General features: G+C 39.2%; 1 protein-coding gene across 3 annotated transcripts in view; it reads right to left on the reverse strand.

The window, feature by feature from the left end:
• Positions 1-937: 937 nt before the first annotated feature.
• plekhm2 (pleckstrin homology domain containing, family M (with RUN domain) member 2) overlaps positions 938-27,033 on the reverse strand; it is a 32,103-nt gene continuing 6,007 nt past the window's right edge. The window contains exons 2-20 of one of the 3 annotated variants that reach the window (XM_061904765.1): positions 23,337-23,443; positions 23,113-23,222; positions 22,940-23,039; positions 19,977-20,064; positions 19,728-19,902; positions 19,229-19,288; positions 16,659-16,935; positions 15,803-16,585; positions 15,646-15,715; positions 15,120-15,210; positions 14,815-14,879; positions 13,012-13,100; positions 12,716-12,848; positions 12,440-12,630; positions 10,957-11,022; positions 8,903-9,062; positions 8,625-8,804; positions 7,063-7,179; positions 938-3,107 (exon numbers count right to left, since the gene is read on the reverse strand). In XM_061904765.1, coding sequence (XP_061760749.1) covers positions 2,970-3,107; positions 7,063-7,179; positions 8,625-8,804; positions 8,903-9,062; positions 10,957-11,022; positions 12,440-12,630; positions 12,716-12,848; positions 13,012-13,100; positions 14,815-14,879; positions 15,120-15,210; positions 15,646-15,715; positions 15,803-16,585; positions 16,659-16,935; positions 19,229-19,288; positions 19,728-19,902; positions 19,977-20,064; positions 22,940-23,039; positions 23,113-23,222; positions 23,337-23,443 — 3,000 coding nt within the window. In that variant the 3' untranslated portion in view covers positions 938-2,969. The remainder of the gene's footprint in view (positions 3,108-7,062; positions 7,180-8,624; positions 8,805-8,902; positions 9,063-10,956; positions 11,023-12,439; positions 12,631-12,715; positions 12,849-13,011; positions 13,101-14,814; positions 14,880-15,119; positions 15,211-15,645; positions 15,716-15,802; positions 16,586-16,658; positions 16,936-19,228; positions 19,289-19,727; positions 19,903-19,976; positions 20,065-22,939; positions 23,040-23,112; positions 23,223-23,336; positions 23,444-27,033) is intronic. The other 2 variants (XM_061904767.1, XM_061904766.1) reach the window with 2 other exon arrangements.

Consider the following 27,033-nt stretch of genomic DNA (forward strand, 5'->3'; position numbering starts at 1 on the left):
TTTAAAATATTCTAAAATTAGAAATAATTCAACATTCCTTTTATAAAGAAATATATTTATTGAATAATACTTCAACAAAATATGAATGCAAGTTCAAAACTGTGAAAAGAAATGCAACAATGCAATATTCAGTGTTGACAACTAGATTTTTTTGTGCACATGTTCCATAAATATCGATGTTAAAGATTTATTTTATTGTGAAGAAATGTTTAGAATTAAGTTCATGAATCCAGATGGATCTCTATTACAATCCCCAAAAAGGGCACTTTAAGTTGATGATTACTTCTATGTGTAGAAATCTTTATTTATAATTGAATCACTTATTTTCAACAAGTTTTTAGTTATTTTTTTCTAAATAGTTCAAAAAAGAGCACTACAAATGAGCAATATTGTGCACTGTTATACAATTTAATAAATCAGAAACTGATGACATAGTGCTGTATTATACTTCTGTATCTCTTTTTTTCAACCAAAAATACTTTGCTCTGATTAGGGGGTACTTGAATTAAAAACATGTTCACAGGGGGTACATCACTGAAAAAAGGTTGAGAACCACTGGTCTAGATTATAGTTAAGTGTACTCAACTCAACTTTTTGTACCTTTTTATTAAAAGTGGGACTCTTAGGGCACATGATTCGATCAGATTCCGAATCTTGGGGTGACGATTCGATTCAACACGATTCTCGGAATATATTATTTGGTATATAAATGATAACTTTCAAAACCGGTTGCAGGTTACAAAAGCTCCTCTTGGCGAACATTTACAATTTATGAACAACAATTAAAGAATGTTAGTCAATCTAATAAAAGAAAAGAGAAATACCCAATCCCAGCTTTACAATATGAATCATGATAGTAATGTACAAAGCAATTAAAACAAATACAATACTAAAATAAAAGGGAAACCAAAAATTCAATAAAGGATCATGAATCATATAAATAACAGTTGTTTAATGGTTTTAATATAAAAATGTATTCTAAAAAAACAAATATAAAGTCATACAGAATCGGAATAAATAAAATTTCAATTTTGATTTGTATCGATTTCTTGGAGCACCCATACTTATTATGGAGTGATGTATCAGTGTTTTAATTGCAGACATATATTTTATTGCCGTAGGTTACATACTTTGGTTATGTAAGAGTCTCAGTCTCACACATGTATCATGTTGATGTACTGTAGTACTTTTTGTTTCAGCTCGGACAGAGGAGTTAGTGCACAATATTACCACACAATTGTTGTTTTGTGCATTTTTCTGTACTTTATTCTGTTCTGCCTTTTCTTTTAAAAGGTTACTCCCCAAATCATCACCACAATAAACAGTATAAAAACCTCTGGACATGCACATCTGTGTTGTTTGCTCTATTTACAGCCCCATTAAACATGATACACCTTTTACTTGAAGCATATTTCCAATAAAAAGAGGAATCAAAAGGCGCTTTTTTCTTCTTTTTTTTTACAGAGGATCACATAAATGATGTCACTAATCATTGGCCAGCAATGTGTCGCATACAACACTCACTTCATCGACTTGACATCTGAGCACATTCTACACTCTGCTTAAACTTGGAAGAAAGCTTTCAAGTAAGTCAACCTTTGTTTTTTTTAATAGATCACAGTCTAAAAACGTCTTACCTCATAGCAATCTGAACGCATGTCTCTTTAAATAAAACTTCAGGCAACCTGCTGGAGAAGTGCACATTTTTTGCTGACATGAATTCTAATAAGTTATTTAAAATGAGTATGAATACCTTATGTAGACACTAACCTTGCATGTCTTCTTTCATTCATTTTCCATCGCCTTTCCCTTCTGGCGTTAATACACAAAATCCCTCTTCTATACTCCATTTGCAAATACAATGTCTATGGAAATAAAAAGAGACCTTTAAAACAGCAGCAAATTAAAAAATGGTGAATAAAGGATGTTGAGTACCGTTTTCACCTGAGATTAGCATTTTTTGTAAAAGGGCTAACAAGTTGCACTTGGAACGATTTAAAGCACTTGACATGACAGGACTGAGAAAAATATAAGTGAAATTCATGTGCATGTGTTGGGTTGGCTTTTTGCCTGTTGAGAATTAATGTTTTTTTTAATGACCAACAACATAAAGACAAAAGCTAAAAAAAAAAAAAAAAACTTAGTGATTGCTTAGAGGTTTCTGTGAATTGTGCAGTGTAAGGCAACTACTAAATATAAAAAAAAAAAAAAAATAGTGCTTCATTTCAACATCCTGTTTAGCCGAGGCTGTCACACAAAGGCAACATTGTCACTGCAAAGGAACCCTAATCTCTACACTGAGCCTCACAAAGACAGCGGCATTAAGGACACACACCACATGTGATGGTAGCGGACACCACGGTACAAATACAAGTCTGTCGTACCGTTAGTCAAAACAATGTGCAAGGCTGCATGGAAGCGTTCACAAGTGAGAGAAAAAGGCGAGTGTGTTGCTCTCATCTCAAGAACGACAACAAAACACGGCGGTTAAAAAGCCAGATGCGTGAGAAAAACGTGTAACAGTGCAAGTGTGATGCAAACAGAGGAGTCTCTGCAGCCGTTAAGTTACTGTGCATCATGGGTAATATATGCAGCGCTGTACAGTTGAATGGGGATGTGTGACTGCAGTCCACGAGAGTATAATACGCACAGGAAGAATGGAAATGGATGTGACTTTTCTGTGCAGCCAGCACCGATGCCAGACAGTTGTGTGTCACAATGAAATACTGCGTGCATGGCACTGTTGATGCAAACTCATTAACAAGTAACTGTTCATTCCATCCATTAGGAAATAACAGCAACACTTGCTTGTGCTGCTACAAACAAGAAAGGTCCCATCAATTAAACCAAGGATCCGCCATAGGTTCCTCTGTGGTCTTTATATTTAGTATTTCAGTCGGAACTGTCCTTCACTTATTCTGAACTCATATCAGGGTGGTATCACTGACAATCGTGTGCATGTGTGCGTGTCAGCACCACGGCTCACGCTGCGCTCGGCCTCGGGCCAAACTGTCTGCGCGCTGCCAGGCGCTCTTCATCAAAGCAAGGGCTTCACTGCAGCGCTTCTGCACCGATGGCTCCGTCACCTCTCTGTGGGGAAGGGTCACCTGTTGACAGGGACAACATGCTAATAATTGGACAGTGTGGGGAGGGGACGTAGTAATTACAATTTTAGTAGGGATGACCAAATCAACGTTTTTGGCCTCTAATCTTGATACGGTCGTTTTGCCTCACACTCGTTTTCGAGTCCTGATCCCATACTTTGACAACAGATTATAAAACTGAAAATGTTTTTTATAGCAAGTAACTAAAGTAAACACAAGAACACATTTTTAAAAGCGTATCTTTTTCAATTTAGAATTTGCTGGTATTCTTTTGAATCAGATGATGTACAAACCCCGTTTCCATATGAGTTGGGAAATTGTGTTAGATGTAAATATAAACGGAATACAATGATTTGCACATAATTTTCAACCCATATTCAGTTGAATGCACTACAAAGACAACATATTTGATGTTAAAACCGATAAACATTTTTTTTTTTGCAAATAATCATTAACTTTAGAATTTGATGCCAGCAACACGTGACAAAGAAGTTGGGAAAGGTGGCAATAAATACTGATTAAGTTGAGGAATGCTTATCAAACACTTACTTGGAACATCCCACAGGTGGGCAGGCTAATTGGGAACAAGCAGGTGCCATGATTAGGTATAAAAACAGCTTCCACAAACAAGGATGGGGCGAGGGTCATCAATTTGTAAGCAAATTGTCGAACAGTTTTAGAATAACATTTCTCAACGAGCTATTGCAAGGAATTTAGGGATTTTACCATTTACAGTCCGTAAAACCATCAAAAGGTTCAGAGAATCTGGAGAAATCACTGCACGTAAGCCATGATATTACTGACCTTTGAGCCCTCAGGCAGTACTGCATCAAAAACCGACATCAGTGTGTAAAGGATATCACTACATGGGCTCAGGAACACTTCATAAAACCACTGTCAGTAACTACAGTTGGTTGCTACATCTGTAAGTGCAAGTTAAAGCTCTACTTTGCAAAGCGAAAGCCATTTATTAACAACACCCATGAACGCCGCCGGCTTCGCTGGGCCCGAGGTCATCTAAGATGGACTGATGCAAAGTGGAAAAGTGTTCTGTGGTCTGACGAGTCCACATTTCAAATTACATTTGGAAACTGTGGACGTGGTGTCCTCCTAGACAAAGAGGAAAATAACCATCCGGATTGCTAAAGGCGCAAAGTTCCAAAAGCCAGCATCTGTGATGGTATGGGGGTGTATTAGTGCCCAGGGCATGGGTAACTTACACATCTGTGAAGGCACCATTAATGCTGAATGGTCCTTACAGGTTTTGGAGCAACATATGTTGTCATCCAAGCAACGTTATCATGGACGCCCCTGCTTATTTCAGCAAAACAATGCCAAGCCACTTGTTAGAACAGTGTGGCTTCGTAGTAAAAGAGTGCGGGTACTTTGCTGGCCAGCCTGCAGTCCAGACATGTCTCCCTTCGAAAATGTGTGGTGCTTTATGAAGCGTAAAATACAACAATGGAAAACCAAGACTGTTGAACGACTAAAGCTGTACATCAAGCAAAAATGGTAAATATTCCACTTTCAAAGCTTCAACAATTAGTTTCCTCAGTTCCCAAAAGTTTATTGAGTGTTATTAAAAGAAAATGTGATATAACACAGTGGTGAACATGCCCTTCCCCAACTACTTTGGCACATGTTGCAGCCATGAAATTCTAAGTGAATTATTATTTGCAAAAAAAAATTAAGTTTATGAGTTTGAACATCAAATATCTTGTCTTTGTAGTGCATTCTATTGAATATGGGTTGAAAAGGATGAGCAAATCATGGTATTCTGTTTATATTTACATCCAACACAATTTCCAAACTCATATGGAAACAGGGTTTATAGTTATTTCTAGTATTGGATGTTGCATACAATTGTTTTAATAGAATAAAAGTAGCTTATGCACAATAACTAAGCAAAAACTAAAATTAATACCTCCATTAAAATAATTTATTCCTTGGTTTGAATCCCGGGCTTGAGGTCTTTCTGTGTGGAGTTTGCATGTTCTCTTCGGGTTACTCTGGCTTCCTCCCACCTTCAAACACATTCACCTGGGGATAGGTTGATTGGCAACACTAAATTGGCCCTAGTGCGTGAATGTCAGTGTGAATGTTGTCCGTCTATGGGTGTTGGCCCTGTGATGAGGTGGCGACTTGTCCAGGGTGTACACCACCTTCCACCCAGGTGCAGTTGGTATAGGCTCCAGCCCCCATTTGACTCCAAGAGGGAAAAGCAATAGTAAATGGATGGAAGGCTTTTGCTCTCAAAGCCTTCCTCTATCCAAAAGCTTACTCCCTCAGTTTGGAAACAATAACAAAAACAACCAAAAAAGTAGTTTTAAATGAAACAAAAGGAAAAAAACTATGGATCTAATCCAGGCCACCATTTTGATATTATTGATATTTCATATAAAAACCAATACAATAAATATTGTTTTTTAACCTTAAGGCTCCCCTCAAGTTTGGTCCCGGGGACTCACACGGGTCTCAGTGGTAAAAATAAATCATACATATATAGATATTATTTTTTTTATTTTATTTAACACTAACAATAAAAATCTAGATCAATTTCAGGTGTACAAGTCGGTATGAAGTGAATTTTTGTTTATTGATGTTTTATGCCCTTTTTGTCAACGATAACCCTGTTTTTAGAAAACAAAATGTGCCATGTTTTTTCTTCAAAGTGTTTTTAAGTGGAATATTTGGTGGAGTAATTGTAGCCTTAAATAGGTGTAAAAAACAAACATGATTGATTTGGATTTGTTATAAGTTTTTGAGCAATGACAGTTTAAAGAAAATCCCACTAAGATTCTTGGGGATCTAAAAGGGCCCCACTTCTAAAATTGTTAAAAAATAAGTCATACATTTTTCTAAATAGTATTTATAGAATATGCCGCGAGCTGTCAAAAAAGGAGCTGCGGGCCGCGAATGGCCCCCCACCCGCACTTTAGACACCCTTTTATACACTAATACTAAACAAGGTGTCAATAGTATCGAAGTCTGGATCACCCACTCCTACTTTACATGAAAGCTTTAGCAGTTAGGTTCTTGCATCCTTGGTGGTAAGGATTAGAATCTTAAAAGCAGCTTTGCGCTATGGATTCGTTGCAATTTAGTCTCAAATTAGAGCCGGTGTTCTTTAAAAGACACACAGCCTCCTAGAATATATGCACAGTCCTGCAGGTGTGTCACAAGGAATACAGAAATGTAATTGTGTCTTCCTGAGTGTACATTCCTTGTGAAGGAATCTTTACCATGAGTACAATGTTTAGCCACGTACACATTGGGACACAGCTTACTTCATTATGAATTTGGATACAATGTTTAATACCACAATTTTTGGCCAGAAGTATGTTTTTCAAGACAGAGTTAGAAGTTTGCACTTCATTGATCTCAATGTCGGAGATTATTTGCATGCAAAATGTGCAATGCTGCATGTTTGTTCTAAAAAGTATTTTATTCAAGTAGAAATATACTCTTAATTTAATTATTTGAAAATTATTCCATAATAAGTTCAATTTATATCTGGTCTAAGAGAACAACATTATACACATTAGAATTTTGCCATGCTGCCGGTACTTGTTTTTGATTAAATAAAAAACAACTTGTTTTGAATTATCTCTGCCATTTTGTATTGAAGTGTTTCTTTAAATAGTGGGGGGAAAGAAAATCGTAAATCAAATTTTGGGGAAACAAATCAGGGTTTTTTTTTTTTTTATAAATGCCATATGGCCCAGGCTGAGTAAGTTTTTATACTTTTTACTGGCCAGGAGTCATCCTGACTAAATCATGGCATTCTATTGCAACAGGCATTTGTGGCATCCCCTAAAATTGTACTTAAGGGGTCTTACGAGCACACACATACTGTAATCAGGGATGATGTTCATTAAGAAATTATCAATGTCGATGCCATTTTCGAATAAAAAACTTTGAAAATCCTTCTACAACATCAGTTTGTTTTCTCTCTTACCTCGAATATGCTTCTCCATGCGGTGTCCAACACCTGCAGTAGCCGATCCCGCTCCTCACATCCACTGAAGTACAAGACCCACGGCGGGAGAAAGTGGTCTCGGTCTGCGACAAACTCCTGCTCACAAGATGGAAGGACAATCAAAAAGCGTCAAGTGAGGGAATTTTGTTAAGTCCTTAAAGGGGAACAATATCACCAGACCTATGTAAGCGTCAATATATACCTTGATGTTGCAGAAAAAAAGACCATATATTTTTTCAACCGATTTCCGAACTCTAAATGGGTGAATTTTGGCGAATTAAACGCCTTTCTATTCATCGCTCTCGGAGCGATGAGGTCAGAACGTGACGTTACCTAGGTAATAAAGCCGCCATTTTCTCAAACACATTACAAACACCGTGTCTCAGCTCTGTTATTTTCCGTTTTTTCGACTAATTTCTGGAACCTTGGAGACATCATGCCTCGTCGGTGTGTTGTTGGAGGGTGTAACAACACTAACAGGGAGGGATTCAAGTTGCACCACCGGGCCAAAGATGCGAAAGTGGCAAGAAATTGGACGAAATTTGTTCAAAATACGCGGGTGCGGGGAAAGCCTACGAAATGGTCTGTCGTTTGTTCCGCACACTTAACCGACGAAAGCTATGCTACTACAGAGATGGCAAGATTGTGTGGATATCCTGCGACACCAAAGCAGATGCATTTTCAACGATAAAGTCAAAGAAATCTTCCGCCAGACCCCCATTGAATGTGCCAGAGTGTCTGCACATTTTACCGGCGATGCTAAGGCAGACATGGCACAGAGATGTATGGATAACCTGCAGATGCATTTCCAACGATCGAGTCAACTAAATCACAAAGGTGAGTTTTGTTGATGTTGTTGACTTAGGTGCTAAATTAGACATATTTGGTCGCGTCATGACTGCCAGCTAATCGATGCTAACATGCTATTTAGGCTAGCTGTATGTACATTTGAAACTATATTTACATCCAGCGTTTCCCTCCACCCACATTTAATGCCAAACAAACACTTACCAATCGATGGATTTAAGTTGATCCAGTGTCAGAAGATGCGAAACTTCCGATCGTTGGTCTGCACATTTTACCGGCGATGCTAAGGCAGACATGCCCGAATAGCGTCAATAGCTATATGCTCAATAGCTTCAGTTTCTTCTTCAATTTCGTTTTCGCTATCTGCTTCCATACTCCAACCATCCGTTTCAATACATGCGTAATCTGTTGAATCGCTTTAGCCGCTGAAATCCGAGTCTGAATCCGAGCTAATGTCGCTATATCTTACTGTGCTATGCGTATTGGCATCACTGGATGACGTCACAGGAAAATGGACAATGGCTTCACAGATAGCAAAAATCAGGCACTTTAAAGCTTTTCTTAGGGATATTCCAGGGTGGGTAAAATTTTGAAAAAAAGTAAAAAAAATAAAAAAAGCCACTGGGAACTGATTTTTATTGGTTTTAACCCTTCTGAAATTGTGATAATGTTCCCCTTTAATTAAAATTTAGTGGGGATACATTTTAAGTTAGTGAAGTGCAAAAGACACTCACAATGACGCAGTACTCCATGCTGGCCTCCACGCTGACGGCCATGATATCACAGATGTCGGCGCTGCCCAGCGAGCGGAAGAAGCTGGTCTGGCAGTCTTGATGGCACGTCAGGAGCTTGCTGTCCGTCACTACCAGGCAGCATGGGATACATGGGGTGGGGGCCACACCCTGAGGGATGACCTTTAGGGAAGAAGATTTCAGTTACATCTTTGTTTGGTGGGTTCCAATTGATGCGTTGACCACTGTGTTAAAAGATGTGAGCTAAATTTGACACTTACTCCTTTAGAGACAGACTGGCAGAGCAGCTGCATCCAGTCGGCCATGTCCTGTTCGTTGTTGGCACTGAGCTCCAGGGGGGGGCGCTCTGTCAGGATGACTTGGAACGCATGAGGACGCTCAGCGCTGTGAGAACGACGGCAGCCTCCGCAGTATTCTCCACTGATGGAAGATTGAGCGGACAAGACAGTAGTTGGGTAAATACTTAATATGGGTTATTTGTATTTGTAGTGGTACAACGGTTTTTGTAAATAATCCATTCCAAAAGGTCAGAAGAAAATTGAAGCAAATATTTCCACAAGTAATAATGTAAAGCCAATTGAAGCCCAAAATAGTTACACAAAACTAATTTAATAGAGAATAATTATAATTTTACACGCCGCGTGGAATTTTGGGGAGAGTGGCCGTGCCAGCAACCTGAGGGTTCCTGGTTCGATCCCCACCTTCTACCAACCTTGTCATGTATGTTGTGTCCTTGAGCAAGACACTTCACCCTTGCTCCTGATGGGTGGTGGCAGCTCCAGCCATCAGTGTGTGAATGTGTGTGTGAATGGGTAAATGTGGAAGTAGTGTCAAAGCGCTTTAGGTACCTTGAAGGTAGAAAAGCGCTATACAAGTATAACCCATTTACCATTTAATAAATGCAATAAGCATACAAATGATATGTAAAAAGGATAATAAAAAAAATAAAAAAAATTAAATTGCTTTTTGCCCTATTAAAGACTTGTTGACAAAGACAACAAGGAGCAGCAAAGAACTAGGGGAAGGGAGAGTCACACAGATGCCATGCTGTTTCTCACCTTCTTTATCAAAGTGATTATATACAGTGGGGCAAAAAAGTATTCAATCAGCCACCGATTGTGCAAGTTCTCCCACTTAAAATGATGACAGAGGTCTGTAGTTTTAATCATAGGTACACTTCAACTGTGAGAGACAGAATGTGAAAAAAAAAATCCAGGAATTTACATTGTAAGGAATTTTAGAGAATTTCAAAGCTCTCACTGATCAAAGGAGGTTTTGGCTCAAAATCTCACGATACATGGCCCCATTCATTCTTTCCTTAACACGGAAAAATCGTCCTGTCCCCTTAGTAGAAAAACAGCCCCAAAGCATGATGCTTCCACCCCCATGCTTCACAGTAGGTGTGGTGTTCTTGGGATGCAACTCAGTATTCTTCTTCCTCCAAACATGACGAGTTGAGTTTATACCAAAAAGTTCTATTTTGGTTTCATCTGACCACATGACATTCTCCCAATCCTCTGCTGTATCATCCATGTATCCATTTTGGTATAAACTCAACTCGTCGTGTTTGGAGGAAGAAGAATACTGAGTTGCATCCCAAGAACACCGTACCTACTGTGAAGCATGGGGGTGGAAACATCATGCTTTGGGGCTGTTTTTCTACTAAAGGGACAGGACGATTGATCCATGTTAAGGAAAGAATGAATGGGGCCATGTATCGTGAGATTTTGAGCCAAAACCTCCTTCCATCAGTGAGAGCTTTGAATGGTTGACCAAATACTTATTTTCCACCATAATTTACAAATAAATTCTTTAAAATTCCTTGTTTTTTTCACATTCTGTCTCTCACAGTTGAAGTGTACCAATGATGAAAAAACAGACCTATGTCATCATTTTAAGTGGGAGAACTTGCACAATCGGTGGCTGACTAAATACTTGTTTGCCCCACTGTATATTAAATCCAGGAATACACGGACAATGAATGCAGCTTTATTTACATCAACTGATGATTTCACACGCATGTGCTGTACCGCTCTTTATGGCACAACATGTCACACTGTCGAGACTATGCAAACCCACAGCGGTATGTTATAAGACATGACGCCGGTATGCTACACAATGGCGGGTTATTCTGCAGCAGTACTACAGTAAATAACAAAAGCCACATTTTTCTTCATGCCCTTGACTTCTTAGAATGATACGCTCGCAAAATAAATAGCTTTGGTATTTTTTATTTTTTTTTAGAAAACCAAACCAGAAAGAAATTAAGGCATACAAAAACCTAGGTACCACTGTATTAGGTAATAAAACTCACCCCATAGTAACTGAGAGCACAGGCGTCACATCGGTTCTTTCAGCATAAAGGTGCAGTACGCCATTGCTAAGAGAAGGGGAGAAAACCACAGTTATGCTATACATTCAATGTTAACCTTTGATGTACTTACAAACCAGCATACTCAGATGTTCATACTGTATTCAAAACAACCAGATCAGCTATATGAGCCATGTGACAATGCATTATGTAATATCAGATCAGAAATACTTTATTAATCCTTGGGGGCATAATGGTGCAATTTGTAATATTGGAATAAATGTTCACCTCATTATTCAGTAAAATGCTGCATTTTTTCAACATTTTCCAAAGGTTACAAAATTATGCAGGTGCTGCACTTTTAAAAAAAAGTAACAATTAGGTGCATTATGTACTAAATTATTAAATTCGATGCTTTAATTAAAAAAACTATTACAAACATTTCACCTTCATTCAATTCATTTTAAAAATCTAATACGATGTTTTATTCATGCTTTGACAATACTAGACTATACATGATAATAACAATATAAAACACAAATATAACTATGAAACTGAAAAATATTTTTTTCCATCAATGACTAATTGAATGTTGTTGTATTTCCAAAAATGGGATAAAATTAGTATAGCATTATCATAACATAATCCATATTGTAATACGATGTTTTATTCATGCTTTGACAATACTAGACTATACATGATAATAACAATATAAAACACAAATATAACTACGAAACTGAAAAATATTTTTTTCCATCAATGACTAATTGAATGTTGTTGTATTTCCAAAAATGGGATAAAATTAGTCTAGCATTATCATAACATAATCCATATTGTATGAGTGTATGTCTTCCAGCATTTCATTGCACTGGTCATTTTCATGTCAGTAATACTTTATTAGTGTAGCTTTTGACTCTTGCTTGCAAGTGGGGCGGTATTGCTCGGTTGGCAGAGCGGCCGTGCCAGCAACTTGAGGGTTCCAGGTACGATCCCCGCTTCCGCCATCCTAGTCACTGCCGTTGTGTCCTTGGGCAAGACACTTTACCCACCTGCTCCCGGTGCCACCCACACTGGTTTGAATGTAACTTAGATATTGGGTTTCACTATGTAAAGCGCTTTGAGTCACTAGAGAAAAGCGCTATATAAAATATAATTCACAATCTTTAATTATAATCAATAAAGATGCATTTGATTTAAAAAATGCTCAATTATACAACATACTATATTCTTGAAATCAATCAAATAATCAAATGTTTTGTGCTTCTGTTCATATTGATAGTTTATTACATAACACACCAAATTATTACATTTCATTTTTCATTAAAAAAAAAAGTGCAGCACCTGCTATTTGTAATAACTTTTGCAATATTTAACAAGTTATCACAAAATGCATTGAAGTTTATCACAATTGCTTTTAAGAATTTTATTACATAATGAGGTGAAAATGTATTACATTCTTACATAATGCATTTTTACAAGTCCTTACCTGAGGACGAGGTAGCAGCTTCTCCACAGTTCCTTGCCCAGGTATGTGGAGCCCGCCCTGTACTGCACCACCCCTTCCTTTGTACTGGTAGGTAATTTAAAGTGTGGAGCGTCACCTTGGGGAGACAGGGCCACATCCATGGGATCCTCCCAGTGGACCAGCGAATACAAATGTATGGAAACTTCAGGAACCTAAAATGAAGGGAAACACCGATTAACCACTGCTTTAAGGCTTAACCAAATAAAAAAGAAGGCCATTGGAGACGTCTTGTTTTACCTCACAGTGAGATTCTTGGGAGATAAACTTGGTGAGAGCAAGTTTTTCCATGGTGGCATCAGTCAGGATGGAGGGGTATGGAGGCTCACGACAACCTTTCACCATGGCTGTCTTTAGAGCTGACAAGAACCATCTGAAAGCAAAGAGGAGAAACAAGAGATGACATGGTGAGGAGATAACCCCTTGCTGCAATATGTTTCAAATGTTATAAGACATACAGGGTATATGCTGTGTTATAAAATACATTTGAAGGAATTATGAGGGAACGATAGACAGAGATGCTTGAACACACTCACAAAGTCAAAGAGGCATCAGCTGTGTCCAACAGGAACTTCCTTCTTCGATTAGTGCAAACTATGGTCACTGTCTGTTGATCAAGTCCCACCTAAAACATTACATGAAAAGTAATCACAGCATTAACTTGATTTGGTAACGTCTAGTTATCGTTGGTGGCCTTAAGGTGTACCAAACAGTGTGTAAATGTCAATTAAGCAAAACACAATGTGTTTTGCATAAACATTCAAGTAGAAAGTCATAAACTGCTGCTGTGATTGTGTGGTTGCACACAACTTACAAAATGTGTTTGCCACAACACAGATGAACTACAACCTTATTCTACTACCGTATTTTTCGGATTATTAGTCACATTTTTTTTTTATAGTTTGGCCTCTGGAGCGACTTATGTGTAAAACTATTAACACAGTACCGTAAAATATCAAATAATATTATTTATCTAATTCACGTAAGAAACTAGGCATATATCAGCAATCGTCACACACACACTTCAACCAATATTTAGTGATTAGGAGTGACAGATTGTTTGGTAACCTATAGCATGTTCAATATGTTATAGTTATTTGAATGACTCTTACCATAATATGTTATGTTAACATACCAGGTACGTTCTCAGTTCGTTATTTATGCGTCACATAACATACACTTATTCAGCCTGTTGTTCACTATTCTTTATTTATTTTAAATTGCTTTCCAAATGTCTATTGTTGGTGTTGGATTTCATCAAATAAATTTCCCCCAAAAATGCGACTTATACTCTAGTGCGACTTATATATGTTTTTTCCTTCTTTATTATGCATTTTTGGCCAGTGCGATTTATACTCCGGAGCGATTTATAATCCGAAAAATACGGTATTTAGTTTTACGGGATACAGAAAGTTTAAAGGTGCAGTTTGCAACTTGATCGAAACCTTTGTAAACCAAAAAATATTAAAAAAAGAACACCACCTTTTGTTACCATTATGGTTTAACAAGAACATATATATTTAAAAACATCTATTTTTCACAATTACTAATTATATGAATTAAAATTACTCCTCGGCCCGGGGTAGTTTATCTGGCACTCAAGCTTGTCAGTCATCTTTAGTGGCTTTAAGGTGTACCAAACAGTGTGTAAATGTTAATTAAGAAAAAACACAATGTGTTTTGCATGAACATTCAAGCAAAAAGTCAAACTGCTGCTGTGATTGTGTGGTTGCACACAAGTTACAAAATGTCTTTGCCACAACACAGATGAACTACAACCTCATATGACTTATTGGTTTTACAGGATACAGACAGCTTAAAGGTGCAGTTTGCAACTTGATCAATACATTTCTAAACCAGAAAATATCAAAAAAGAACACCACCTTTTGTTACCATTAGTAGTTTAACAAGAACATATATATTTAAAAATGTGTATTTTTCACAATTACTAGTTATATAAATTAAAACTGCTTCTCGGCCCAAGGTAGTTAATCTGGCGTTCAGGCTTGTCACTTATCGCTACCTTGTCCACACTCAAATGTGTGTTCATTTAGGCAAAAGCGGTCCCAGAGAAGCAACTAACAATTTGCAGTCATGTTTTTGTTATGATAGCCAACATTACCTAGACAAATGGTTATCGATAGCTGAAAACACACAAAGCTAATGCACGTATTACGTGTGGGATTAGTTACATTACGTGTTAAAGGCCATTAGAGGGCGGGATCATGGATGCAACGCTTACAACACTTTGGAAATTTAGAGCCCTCGAGGAATCAGCATACAGGTTGCAAACAGTCCCTTTAAAAATGCAACATCGAACATTTTGCAGAAGATCTTACCGAAAGGTAGTCGAGCTCATTGTATGAAACAGCCTCTTCCACAGTGTAAGGCTTCTCTGCAGCACCTGTGGAGAACATTTTATTTTAATCCCAGAAAACTGCATTGATATTGTAAGAGAAAGGCATAACAGCAAATGTAAAATATTTGTGTTAGAAATGAACTGTCTCAGTGGTCACACATTTCGGATTATTTTCAGATTTTGATCATTTTATTGGGGATAATCACATAATAAAGTATTTGATAATTAACAATAACAGGGGCAGTAAACCATGGCTAAAATATATGTATTGTGACTACTACTGACCTTTCCTAAGCAGGTAGATGTAACAGTCAGTCAGCAGCAGGTAAAGAGGCTGCAGGTCTCCCTCCATATGGCCTGTACTCATCCTCACCATCTAAACATTCAAGGAATATTGTACATGACATAAACAACAGGTGCTAGTGCTACACATTCAGCAGAAAAGCAGTGCACAATATTGATAATGCATGAAGGTAATATCAGCAGGTGGGCTATCAATGCATGCAATGAAACAATCCTAATTACACTTAAATTGTCTTTAAATGATTCTGAAAAGTGTGTGAATATTATAATACAAAGCTAAATAAATGAGTTGTGTGAGGGAGCACAGCTTGGAGCAAATTGAAACTAACAACACTTCCACTGAACCACCAAATCCAAACGATTGATTCAAAAGGCAAGTGTGAGGCTATTACATAATACAATAAAACATACAAAGAGCATTAATCTAAAAAGTGAGGATGACTTACTCATGCACTTAATAAAATTGCAATAAAAAAAGCCATCAAACTAAAACAGATATGTTCATTACCCTAAACAGCTTCTCCTCATTTTCTCTGAATACATGGATCATGAGGAGTAGTAAGTGGTTGTTGTCCACCCTACAACACACAATAAATAAAAACATGATCTGCAAATCCCAATCAGTAAAAACAGCAAATAAATTATAACATGAGGGAATTCCTTACCTAAACTCTGCCGGATGAGAGATTTCTGGAGGACTATTCTTCTCCTCTCCTACTTCTGTATCATCAGAAGTCATTTTACAGTTTTTCGTACTATTTTCACCCTGTTTCTTCAGGTCGGATTCCTGTCCTGCTGGCGCTGTTGCCTCTCCTTGATCTTCATGGCCACCTGATAGAGTCTGTGACTGGCTTTGCTCTGTAGCGTCATGGTAGCCACCACCTGTGGGAGCAGAGCCTGCACTGTTGGGGGTAGGGCTGAGTAAGTCTTGAGTTGCTGAAGAGGCCTGCAGGATTGTGCTTGTGGCAGCGGGAGGGGAACGCTCTCCTGAGGCTGGGTCAGGAGGCTCGCCCCCAGAATCCTCTCGAAAGGGCTGCTGAGCGGGAGGCTCTGGTCCCCTTTCACCTCCTTGTTTTTCCGTCTCATACTTGAGGTGGTCCCAGGCCTCTTCTCCATCCATAACGCCATTAAGTCTGTCCATGACATCACGGAGGGGTTGCCCAACACTATCCATGGAGGTGTCAGTCATCTCAGGAAGCCTGAGCAGGGCTTCCACTCCGTCCTCGTCATGTTCCTCCGCCACCTCTGTTCCAGCCCTGCTCCTCCTCGCTTCCATTTCACAATCAATGTTGATTACAGTGCAGTTCAAATAATCTACATCCTCGGAGCCGTGGAAGGCATTGTCCATTTCTATGTGCTCAGATGATAAAGAGTTGTGGATGCTGCTAATGGAATCTGTGGAGCTCTTTCCACGTCGTTTCTTGCCCGATCTCCTTCTTCTTGCCATTCTGGACACCAAGGAGGGATTCAGCCACAAGTGCATACAAATAAAATATGAGCAAGCAACTCAGTGTACTGTACCGAATGACTTCCAGTTCGTTGTTGGTGCGCTCAGTATCATCTCCAGCAGTGGCGACGTGACAGCGAGACACATGAATCGGCGTCATCTCAGCGGAGGTGTAGGCGTCCGAGTCCTCATTGAAGGGGTTGTATCTAGATGTGGGACTGTGTGGCGATAGGTGAGCGCCCCCCTTCACCTTAACAGTGCCGGCCGTTAAGACCACCGTGTCACTGATGACGGTCAGAGGATCGGAGCCACTGGACCTTGGGCAGCTCGCCTGGTCGGTAAGGTCGCCTTCTTTCATGGAAGATGACAGCGAAAGACTGAATTAGAACCAACGAAAATTTGACATATTTTCTTTAATGGGTGCAGAAATACACAAGACAATTTGGCACTGACTTCCTGTTAGAGGAACGTAAAGTTCAGTCTTTAGCTGAGAAAATTGTTTGTATTTGACATGACACAAGCCTTGTGTATTTCTACATCAATATTGAACAACAATGACCAGTTAGGTATTGCATTATTATTAAAGCTCATCAGCAAGGACAATACAGAAGACAACACGTCCAGTAGTTACAAAAGCAGCAGTGACACACGCCTAGTTCAAGCATCAATGCTGTAGTTTGAGCGCAGGCTTATGCCATTAAAGTTAAGGAAAAAACAGCAAAGTTGCTGTCCATTTGAAAAAATTTTTTGTATCCAAATCACCAAAGTCGCGTAATGTATCATGTACAATACAGTGAAGTACACTTTGTGAAATATTTTTTTCAGCCAAGTACCCGCGAACCCAGGGCTGTATCTGTATCTGATTTATTATTGTCCAAAACAGTAATAGTGCATGTGCCTCACAATACGAAGGTCCTGAGGAGTCCTGAGTTCAATACCGGGCTCGGGATCTTTCTGTGTGGAGTTTGCATGTCCTCCCCGTGACTGCGCAGGTTCCCTCCGGGTACTCCAGCTTCCTCCCACTTCCAAAGACATGCACCTGGGGATAGGTTGATTGGCAAGACTAAATTGTCCCTCGTGTGTGTGAATGTTGTGCTTGTCTATCTGTGTTGGCCCTGCCATAAGGTGGCGACTTGTCTGTCTGTGTGTGTGTATATATATATATATATTTTCCTGAAGGAACTCTCCTGACGGAATAAATAAAGTACTACAGCACTTCGGGAGGATAGTTATTTTGTGGGCACAAAACTTTATTTGTAATTAAATTAACAATTTATTTGTTGAAATTTGCTATATTTTATGTGTGTTTAATTAAAAAAAAAAAAAAAAAAAAAGCCAGTACAAATGAGCGCTGTTGTGGAACAGACTGTGTGAATGGTTGTCTGTCTATGTTGGCCCTGCGAAGAGGCGACCATTTGTCCAGGGTGTATTCTGCCCTGCACTCGACTGCAGCTGAGATAGGCTCCAGCCCTCCCGCGACACCGAGAGGGACAAGCGGTAGAAAATAGATGGATCGATGAATCAGATACATAACTGGGTTAATGGGTACTTGGCTGAAAAATATATTTCATAAGAAGTAGTTCACTGTATTGCACTTCCATCCATTTTCTACCGCTTATTCCCTTTTGGGGTCGCGCCTATCTCAGCTACAATCGGGCGGCAGGCGGGGTACACCCTGGACAAGTCGCCACCTCATCGCAGGGCCACTGTATTGCACTTGATAGGTGGATTTGGTGGTTTAGATACGACCCATATTGTTTCAGGTGTATAGTTACTAAATTATCCTAACTATACTATCTATACTATTCGTTATTTTATCATAATTTTATTTTTACCCTAGAGTGCCTTCCAGTGCCGTAAGGGGTACCTGGTCTCATGTGGAATAAGGTATATTTGCTTGCTATAAAAAAAAAAAAGGATGTTGAATCTCTTGCTGATGATGGTCTTTGCTCACACTACAACATATTGCAAAATCTAGCCCAGTGTCACAAAACACAACAATAACAAGTGGACAGAACAAAGACAGGTACAGTAGACAGACTGGACAAAACGAGTACAGTACAAGTGGCATCCACATGTGTCCCACTGTGCTGAACAAAAAATTACAAATAAGCATTCGGATGGAGTATCATGCCTGAAATACAGCCTGCATTGGAAATTGCCAACCTAACTGCTGGATAACAGTACTAATAATAATGATGATGATGATGATGTTTTTTTGTTTATAGGGTTAGGCGCAATAAGTATACAACTTCAGCCTAAACCCTTCCGGTCTGCAACATTTTCAATTTATGAATGTACAATTGATTGTTTATGTAAAATTGTTTGTTTATTTTGTTGACCACTGACCGAAGAAATAATAATAAACAATGTTGATGATAGTTTTATAGTTACTGTATTTAAAATGTTAAGTCGTTCTAGAAGTAAAAAGTACATTGTTTAACAAAGCAATTGGCACAGTTCAATTCAAAGCTACACACTCATAATACTTCAATCATTATGACTTCCACTTAAATATTTTCCTTTGCCTTTGTTTTTTGCATACCAAAGTGACATAGTAAGTAGTGTTTAGTGTACCCAACACATAGCAAGCACAAAACAATTGTGGGACCATGCCAAAGGGGAGCGTTAACTAATGTCCAACCTTCCCAGTCTGCACTTGGCATTGCCTGCAACACGGGGAAGATGTCACCGAAATCATAATCTAAAAAAAGGAGGAATGACATTAAACATTAGGGAGAGGTGTTGTGAAGTCACCACAAAGGAGGTTGAGACAGCAAAACAAAATAAAACAATACACTATGGTATGGGATAAAACAAAAGAAAACCAACAAAAAAATGGTAAATCATTGTGAACAGTGATGTACCCATCAGGCTCTACAGCTGCAATGATCTACGCACTCTGCTGTCCGACACAAGTGCTTACTGGCTCACTCAGCAAGCTATTAAACTGACATCAGTGTACACTTTTGTGCCAAATCACGTAGGTGTGAGTACCTACTAGGCCTGTGCATTTTCTTCTCTATTCAATGAGTTGTAATATTGTGTTAAGTGGTCATTTCAAGACCCAAAATCATATGAGCCAGTAGGGATGGTAAAGTCAAGCAGAGTTACAAATTAAGTGAAGGGACAGTGCAGCTCACCTTCACTAGAGGGGGCGATGGCACTGTCATCCCACTCCAGGTTGGTGGAAGTCAGGGAGGTGAAGGAGTGCAGGGATAAACTGTCCGAACTGGGCAGCCTTTCCTCAAAGTCCAACAAGTTGTGTGGTTTGTAGTAGTCTGGCATGTAAGGGGCCACGTCCAAATAGGGCACATCCTGTAACAGCAGCAGCAAACATTGTTGGTTAGAGATGTGTTACAATTTGTTAGAAAACTGAAATAGATGCTGACCAGCTCCAGATCAAATCGAATGAACTCCAACCCTGCCACCAGTGTGAGGAAGAGTGTGAGGTGGTCGTGACTGCACACCAATGCATTTCTGTAAATAAAGTACAAAGAATTTGTCAAACTTACGACAAAAGGGCTGATTTGACAAGAGCAACATTTTTGAAAGGTCCCATACTAAAGTAACGTTCAACTATTTCCAATAAATCTCAAAAGGTCCATTAATAGTGTATTGGAAGTGTGTCGCCCGATATCTACCCGATGCTTAGGACACCTCCAAGTCCGAGTCCATGGTTCTCGACCGGAAAAGGGTGGAGTACCATCTCCGGGTTGGGGAGGAAATCTTGCCCCAAGCGGAGGAGTTCAAGTACCTCGGAGACTTGTTCACGAGTGAGGGAATCGACAGGCGGATCGGTGCGGCGTATTCAGTAATGTGGACGCCGTATCGATCCGTTGTGGTGAAGAAGGAGCTGAGCCGGAAGGCAAAGGTCTCAATTTACCGGTCGATCTATGTTCCTATCCTCACCTATGGTCATGTGCTTTGGGTTATGACCGAAAGGACAAGATCACGGGTACAAGCGGCCAAAATTAGTTTCCTCCGCCGGGTGGCGGGGCTCTCCCTTAGAGTTGTTTCAGGCACGTCATACCGGTAGGAGGCCACGGAGAAGACCCAGGACACGTTGGGAAGACAATCTCTCCCGGCTGGCCTGGGAAGGCCTCAGGATCCCCCGGTAGAAGCTGGACGAAGTGGCAGGGGAGAGGGAAGTGCTTCCCTGCTTAGGCTCCTGCCCCCGCGACCCGACCTCGGATAAGCGGAAGAAGCTGGATGGATGCTTTGGACAGTAACTACTACTGGGAACACACCGTTTTGTGTAGCTTTAATGCTAATAAGCCAGTCTTTCCATTCCTGTCTTGGACAGAGTGTGTTTTCTTACACTCTACCAACGTGATAAATGTCTATGTTCTATGTTTTATCACATAGAACAATGAAACATGAAAGAGTGGGACAGGAGGACACAAATGTTAGCAACACTAACAGCACACACATCTGCAGCTGAATGACAGACAGTTGGCAGAGCTCTTGGCTTGTTTTTAAGATGTGTAGCAAAGCCTGCTTGACTTTAGGACTTCACATCTTTGCAAAAACAGAGTAAAAATTATAAAAAATATTAGCAGCGCTGTGAGGGATTAAAAAATAAAAATACTTCTTGTTTAAAAAAAAAAAGCTGTCTTTCAGACAGAACACAGTCAGAATTGTTAATTTTTTAAAACTAACAATAATAATGGATTTGAGTTATTAGACACTTTTCTAGACATTCAAAGCACTTTACAGTGAAAACCCATCTTCCATTCACTCCAAATTCACGTGATGATGGGGTAGCAAGCTACATTAGGAAGATGCATGTCAGTTTAGATTTTAGCGAGGGATTTGAACCTCACTTTAAGTGCTTTGCGCACATTACAAACCGGTAGCTAGCAAACAGAGCCGACCTCGCCAATCTAGTGCGGCCGCTCTCCTTTATTTGAGTTCCACAGCAAACACGGCGCGTGTGTAAGTCAAAGCAGGCTAAACTGTCAATCATGGACGCTAAGACGCAACAGAAAAGAGCTCCGGACAGACCATTTGAGGACCGAACTAAGTGCTTCAAAAAATAAATGCAAGAATATTTACTTTATTTGTATTCTTATCATTTTTAAAATATTTTTTCATATTAATTTTGTTTGCCAGTCAGGGGCCCTTGGTATCGTCTCCACTCTACCACCCTACAAGGCAAGGCGCCCCTGCTTAAAACTAATGTTAAAATCTTGTTCTCGAGAACCCAATATGGTGTCTCGTCTCGTAAGATGATCACATCCCTATAGCTTGTATTCCGTCACGTGACTTTGCGGAAGTGAAAAAAGCGGTGGTCAACCAGGCCAAGATGGCTGTTGTGCAGTAAGCAGCATGCAAACTATCAGAGTACGCAACGGGCCTATCGATCTTTCTGCAAAAAGCCGATACGAGCAAAAAAATCTAACTACGCAATAGAATAGGTCCCCATACATTATTAAAAAAAGATTTGTCGAGTGATATCAAGGACATATCAACTATCTTGTGCTCCAGAAACCATTCTACACAACAAAACAGATGAAAACTTGCAAAAACATGAAGGTCTACAACTTCTTTGTGTGGCTGGGTCAAGGAAATTGGTATCAAAACTCTTGGGAAAAAAAATGCAATGTTTTTGCAAGTGTGAGGTTGCATTTGATGTTTTATCTATCCTTCTTGCGAGGACGTGTCCATGTAAAAAAAAACCAGCACCCGACAACTGACACCCGTGATTGTATGTCCATTTAACAAACTAACAATTACTAAATCATCACCATATTTGATTTTTGTCTCGTTATATATAGTCTGACACATTTGTCTACAAAATAAACAAGAGGGGACACATAGAAGTACATTTCCTAACAAAGTATCATTGACCATGACTTTCTGGCTTCAATTTGTTAAGAATAAAATACAAACAATATCAACAAACTACCTCAATGGGAAATATTCAATGAGTAAATTATAATAAAAATATATCAAACAAAGTTTTAACAATGTTGTGACTGCAAACTCATGCGTTCTTTGACTCTGCTGCCTTGCAGTGGAGTGCGTGCCACTTAGTTGTCGTAATTTCCTAAAATGTTCCATTATGTTTATCCTTTTTCGCAGTTTGAACAGTTCGTACAGCCGAAAACAATGCAAGCATAGGACATTTTGCTTAGAGAAAGGCAAAATGGCGCTAAGTACCATTTGACCGCCACGCATATTTAATTACCCGGATGTGACGTCATTTAAATCCAAGCAATACTGTATATTACTGTTATTGCATCAACAAAAAGTCAAATTTGCATATCATGGGACCTTTAATGCACTGTAACTTGTGTCTGAGCATGGAGCAAATAAATGTGTCATGTCACGACATCACTGCAGGACTTACTTGAAGTAATACTTCTGTAGCAGTCCTTGGTTCTCTTGGAAAAGTCGCAGGTAGCTCTCTAAAGAGCTCTCACTCAAAGCCAGGTATAACCAGGCCCGACCTAGAAGCAATGTCAACAAATAATGCTTATTCTAATAGACATGTGGATGCACTTCCCAACATGAAAGACTCACTTCGACCGAGGTTTGTGGCTATGTGCTGAAGCTCATCAATCTGGCGGACAGCCTCGCTCCTAGTGAAGTGAAGGACTAGAACCCAGTAGCCCGAGGAAATATCCTGAAGCCTTAAATGGAGAAAACAATCAACATCTTGTTTGTATGCACAAACCATAAGTCAGATGATTTGGAATATATCCACCATGCATACATTTTGTGTAAAAATAGATCAACTGTCTTACCCATACAAGAGAGCGTGATCAAGATGCTCGCACAGTCGCTGTAGAACACGATCATGATTTCTGATGGCTGGAGTCTCATCTTCGCACGCTGCAAAGTAACTCTGCAACTGTAGAAAGATATGAGTTGCATGCCTTTTGTTTAAAGATAATAAGATATTTAGAACCACAGATATTCTATAATTAGAGATGTTCCGATCAGGGTTTTACGCTGCCTGTTCATAAGTGAGATCAGCCAATATCAATACTGATACCATTCACATAAGCTGGAGATTTTTGAATTTACAGCGTAACGATATCTACATATCATTTAAACTAGTTCCTTATTTTAGTTTATTAAAAACAATTGTTTGATCATAACAAAGTAAATATTACACAATAATTAAACAAAAGCAAAAATTACTACTGCATCTACTAAATCACCATAAATGATTCCCGGGCGCGGCACCGCTGCTGCCCACTGCTCTCCTCACTTCCCAGGCGGTGATCAAGGGGATGGGTCAAATGCAGAGGACAAATTTCACCACACCTAGTGTGTGTGTGACAATTATTGGTACTTTAACTTTACTACTCTTTTAAATCCTTTGGATTTGCCCTCAAAGTCCTCCTGACCTCAGGTAATTATTTTAATTATTATTGTCACAAAAACAACGAAAAGAAAAGATTTCGAGAAAATAAAAATATCACTCTAATCACTGTAGTATCGTTGGTGTCAACACCATCAATTTATGGATCGATGCACCCTCCTCTTACGTGTAGTGTATTGACTTTGCTGACAGACCAACAGTTATATTATCCTCTCTCTCGACTCTTATTAATCTACTTGTTAATTTCCTGTTCATATCTGCTTACTTTATGCTGTAACGTGGTTCCATCTACACTTCTTAGACTTTACAAAACACTTGTTTCTTCTGTTGTTTAAAGTCAGCTTAGCGTTTAACCTTGCCCTCCAGTGATAATGATGTCTAAGAGAGTAAGAAATGCAGTTTATGTTCCGTAATGGGGGAGATTATTAGTTTACAGAGGAGACTCCCAACTGTGTATGGAAATAGAGGGTGCACAAAAAACATGTATTCACACTTGTATCGTGATTCTTATTCATTCCAACTCTAAATCTATCAAAAATGTTCAAAAATGTTTTTTAAAAAATGCACGCAAGCGCACAGTCACACACATTTAGAGGCCATCTCCATGGAAACAGAAGGAGCTTTTCCAACCTGCAACTTATAATTATGATACCAAATAATACATTGCGAGAATCAGTTTAAATCGAGAATTATGTTGAATCGAGAATTGATAGTCAATCATACCATCACCCCAGGAATCAGATCGGATTGTTAGGTGCCCAAATATTCACATGCCTAATGGAAACACATAATTAGCAGCTAGCTGCTTGTCAGTCAGGGGGCTACAGATAAATACAATGTTAGCCAGAGGGGATCGCTTCCGTGATCATCATTAACATAAGTTAAGTTAAAGTTAAGTTAAAATACCAACGATTGTCACACACAGAGGTGTGGTGAAATTCGTCTTCTGCATATGACCCATCCCGTTGTTCACCCCCTGGGAGGTGAGGGGAGCAGTGGGCAGCAACGGTGCTGCGCCCGGGAATCATTTTGGTGATTTAACACCCAATTCCAACCCTTGATGCTGAGTGCCAATCAGGGAGGTAATGGGTCCCATTTTATAGTCCTTGGTATGACTCGGCCGGGGTTTGAACTCACAACCAACCGATCTCAGGGCGGATACTCTAACCACTAGGCCACTGAGTAAATAGTAGTAAATAGTCTGATACCAACTGGTGGCTAATACATCGGCACATCCCTATCTAAAATGTACACATTTTATATGAAGTATTATATTTAGGAAAGTATTTGTATTAAAGACAACCTTTCCTTTTTAATGGATTTTCAATGTTTTGGAAAACATAAGAGACATTTTCAAGAACTGTTTGGTAATGACAAGCAAATGTTAACAATATAAAGACTAAAGAAAGAATACAATTAATACTTATAGAAAAAAATTATATACGAGCCATTGAACAAAGTAATTGGGAGTTAAAACATGTAAGAATGTTAGGGAATATAATCATTCTCAGAAATGATCGCCTTTTTAGAACTAATCCCTAAACTTTTGCCAAACGTCTCTGCGATACAATAAAGCTACAGTTCAGCAAAACAACAACAAAAGCTGCAAATGTTATGATGTGACCTCAATCCACTAGTGAAGGCCACAATAAAGGCAAAGCAAAACATGTGCATGCTAAACTGATTACAGAAAGGTTAATCATTTAAACCTGTGGATGTGATTGACTTAAATCATTTGTCAATTTCTACCAACATAATTGGAATGTCCGAAGCTCTAATGCAGGTTTATAATTTATAAGTCTGTCTCATTGAGGCCCACACTCAGGTTTGAAACCTTTACAGTCTGGATTCTAAAAAGTAGGCTTTGTTTATCACCATATGATACAGAACAATTGCATTAAATGTATATATTCACAGTAATTAAGCCGCCATAACAATAATTACAAATAGGACACATTGATTTAATTTTGTTACGACATATGTGGGTTAACAAAAAATTGAGTGTTGTCTGAATTGAAAACAAAAGCGTAACACTTTAAGACAGACATGGGCAAATTAAGGCTCGGGGGCCACACGCAGCCCGTTAAGCTTTTCAATCTGGCCCGCCGGAAATCCCCAAATAATGTATTTTCTCTTTAAGATGTAAACTGTAGCTGCCATTATGATGTGTAGTGATCAGTCAGGGCCAGCAAAGCCTTCTCTGCTGGACTAACATAACCAGAAATCATTACATAATGAAAGATAAAAGTATTTTCTTATTTACTTTCCCTAAATATCTAAAAGTAATCATATTCTCTTCATGTCATATTATGCTCCTTCCAGCGCTGTTGTTCTTAGGTTATAAAGTTTTTATCTAATCAGAATTCTGCTAGCTTACGTTGCCATGCTGTACCAAATCTGCCTGAGGCCTTCAGAATCAACAATGCGGGTGTCCTTGCACTTTAAGTGAACGGACACAAACATCTGACGGACAGTTGCAATAGCCAATCAGATTACGAGTTGTCAGTAAGGCCTTCTAGCGGGCTTAAGGCAGATATATAGTGATGTTATAAACTAAGGTAACACAAGAACTCCATTACACAGTAGTGAAGCGCATGCGCAGTAGCCACGTTTAGGTTGTTGAATATAGACATGCAGCGAGATGTTTTTGATGAGAACGCTGTAAGGTAAACTTTTCGAACTCAGCCAACACGCCTCGTCTGCATCTTTTATGGTTAGACTAGTCAACACATGTATTTGCAAGGCCATTTTCAAGAAGGATATTTAAAGGGAAACTACATCTTGTGAGACGATATCGGCCAACCCCGGAATCTAGCTCAGCTGTCCCAGCAATGAAATGTGACTTCAGATATTTTATTTATTGTTTCACATTTGATATGGTTTTTGCAATTTCAATTTTGATAATTTCACATGAGATATGTTTAAATTGCTGATGCAGGTTCATCCATCCATCCATTTTTTTACCGCTTGCCCCTTTTGGGGTCACGGGGGGTGCTGGAGCCTATTTTATCTGCATTCGGGCGGAAGGCGGCGTACACCCTGCACAAGTTGCCACCTCATGGCAGGGCCAACACAGATAGACAGACAACATTCAGACTCATATCCACACACCA

This window comes from Nerophis ophidion, linkage group LG06, assembly GCF_033978795.1.
Source record: "Nerophis ophidion isolate RoL-2023_Sa linkage group LG06, RoL_Noph_v1.0, whole genome shotgun sequence".
In the NCBI taxonomy this organism is placed as follows: domain Eukaryota; kingdom Metazoa; phylum Chordata; class Actinopteri; order Syngnathiformes; family Syngnathidae; genus Nerophis; species Nerophis ophidion.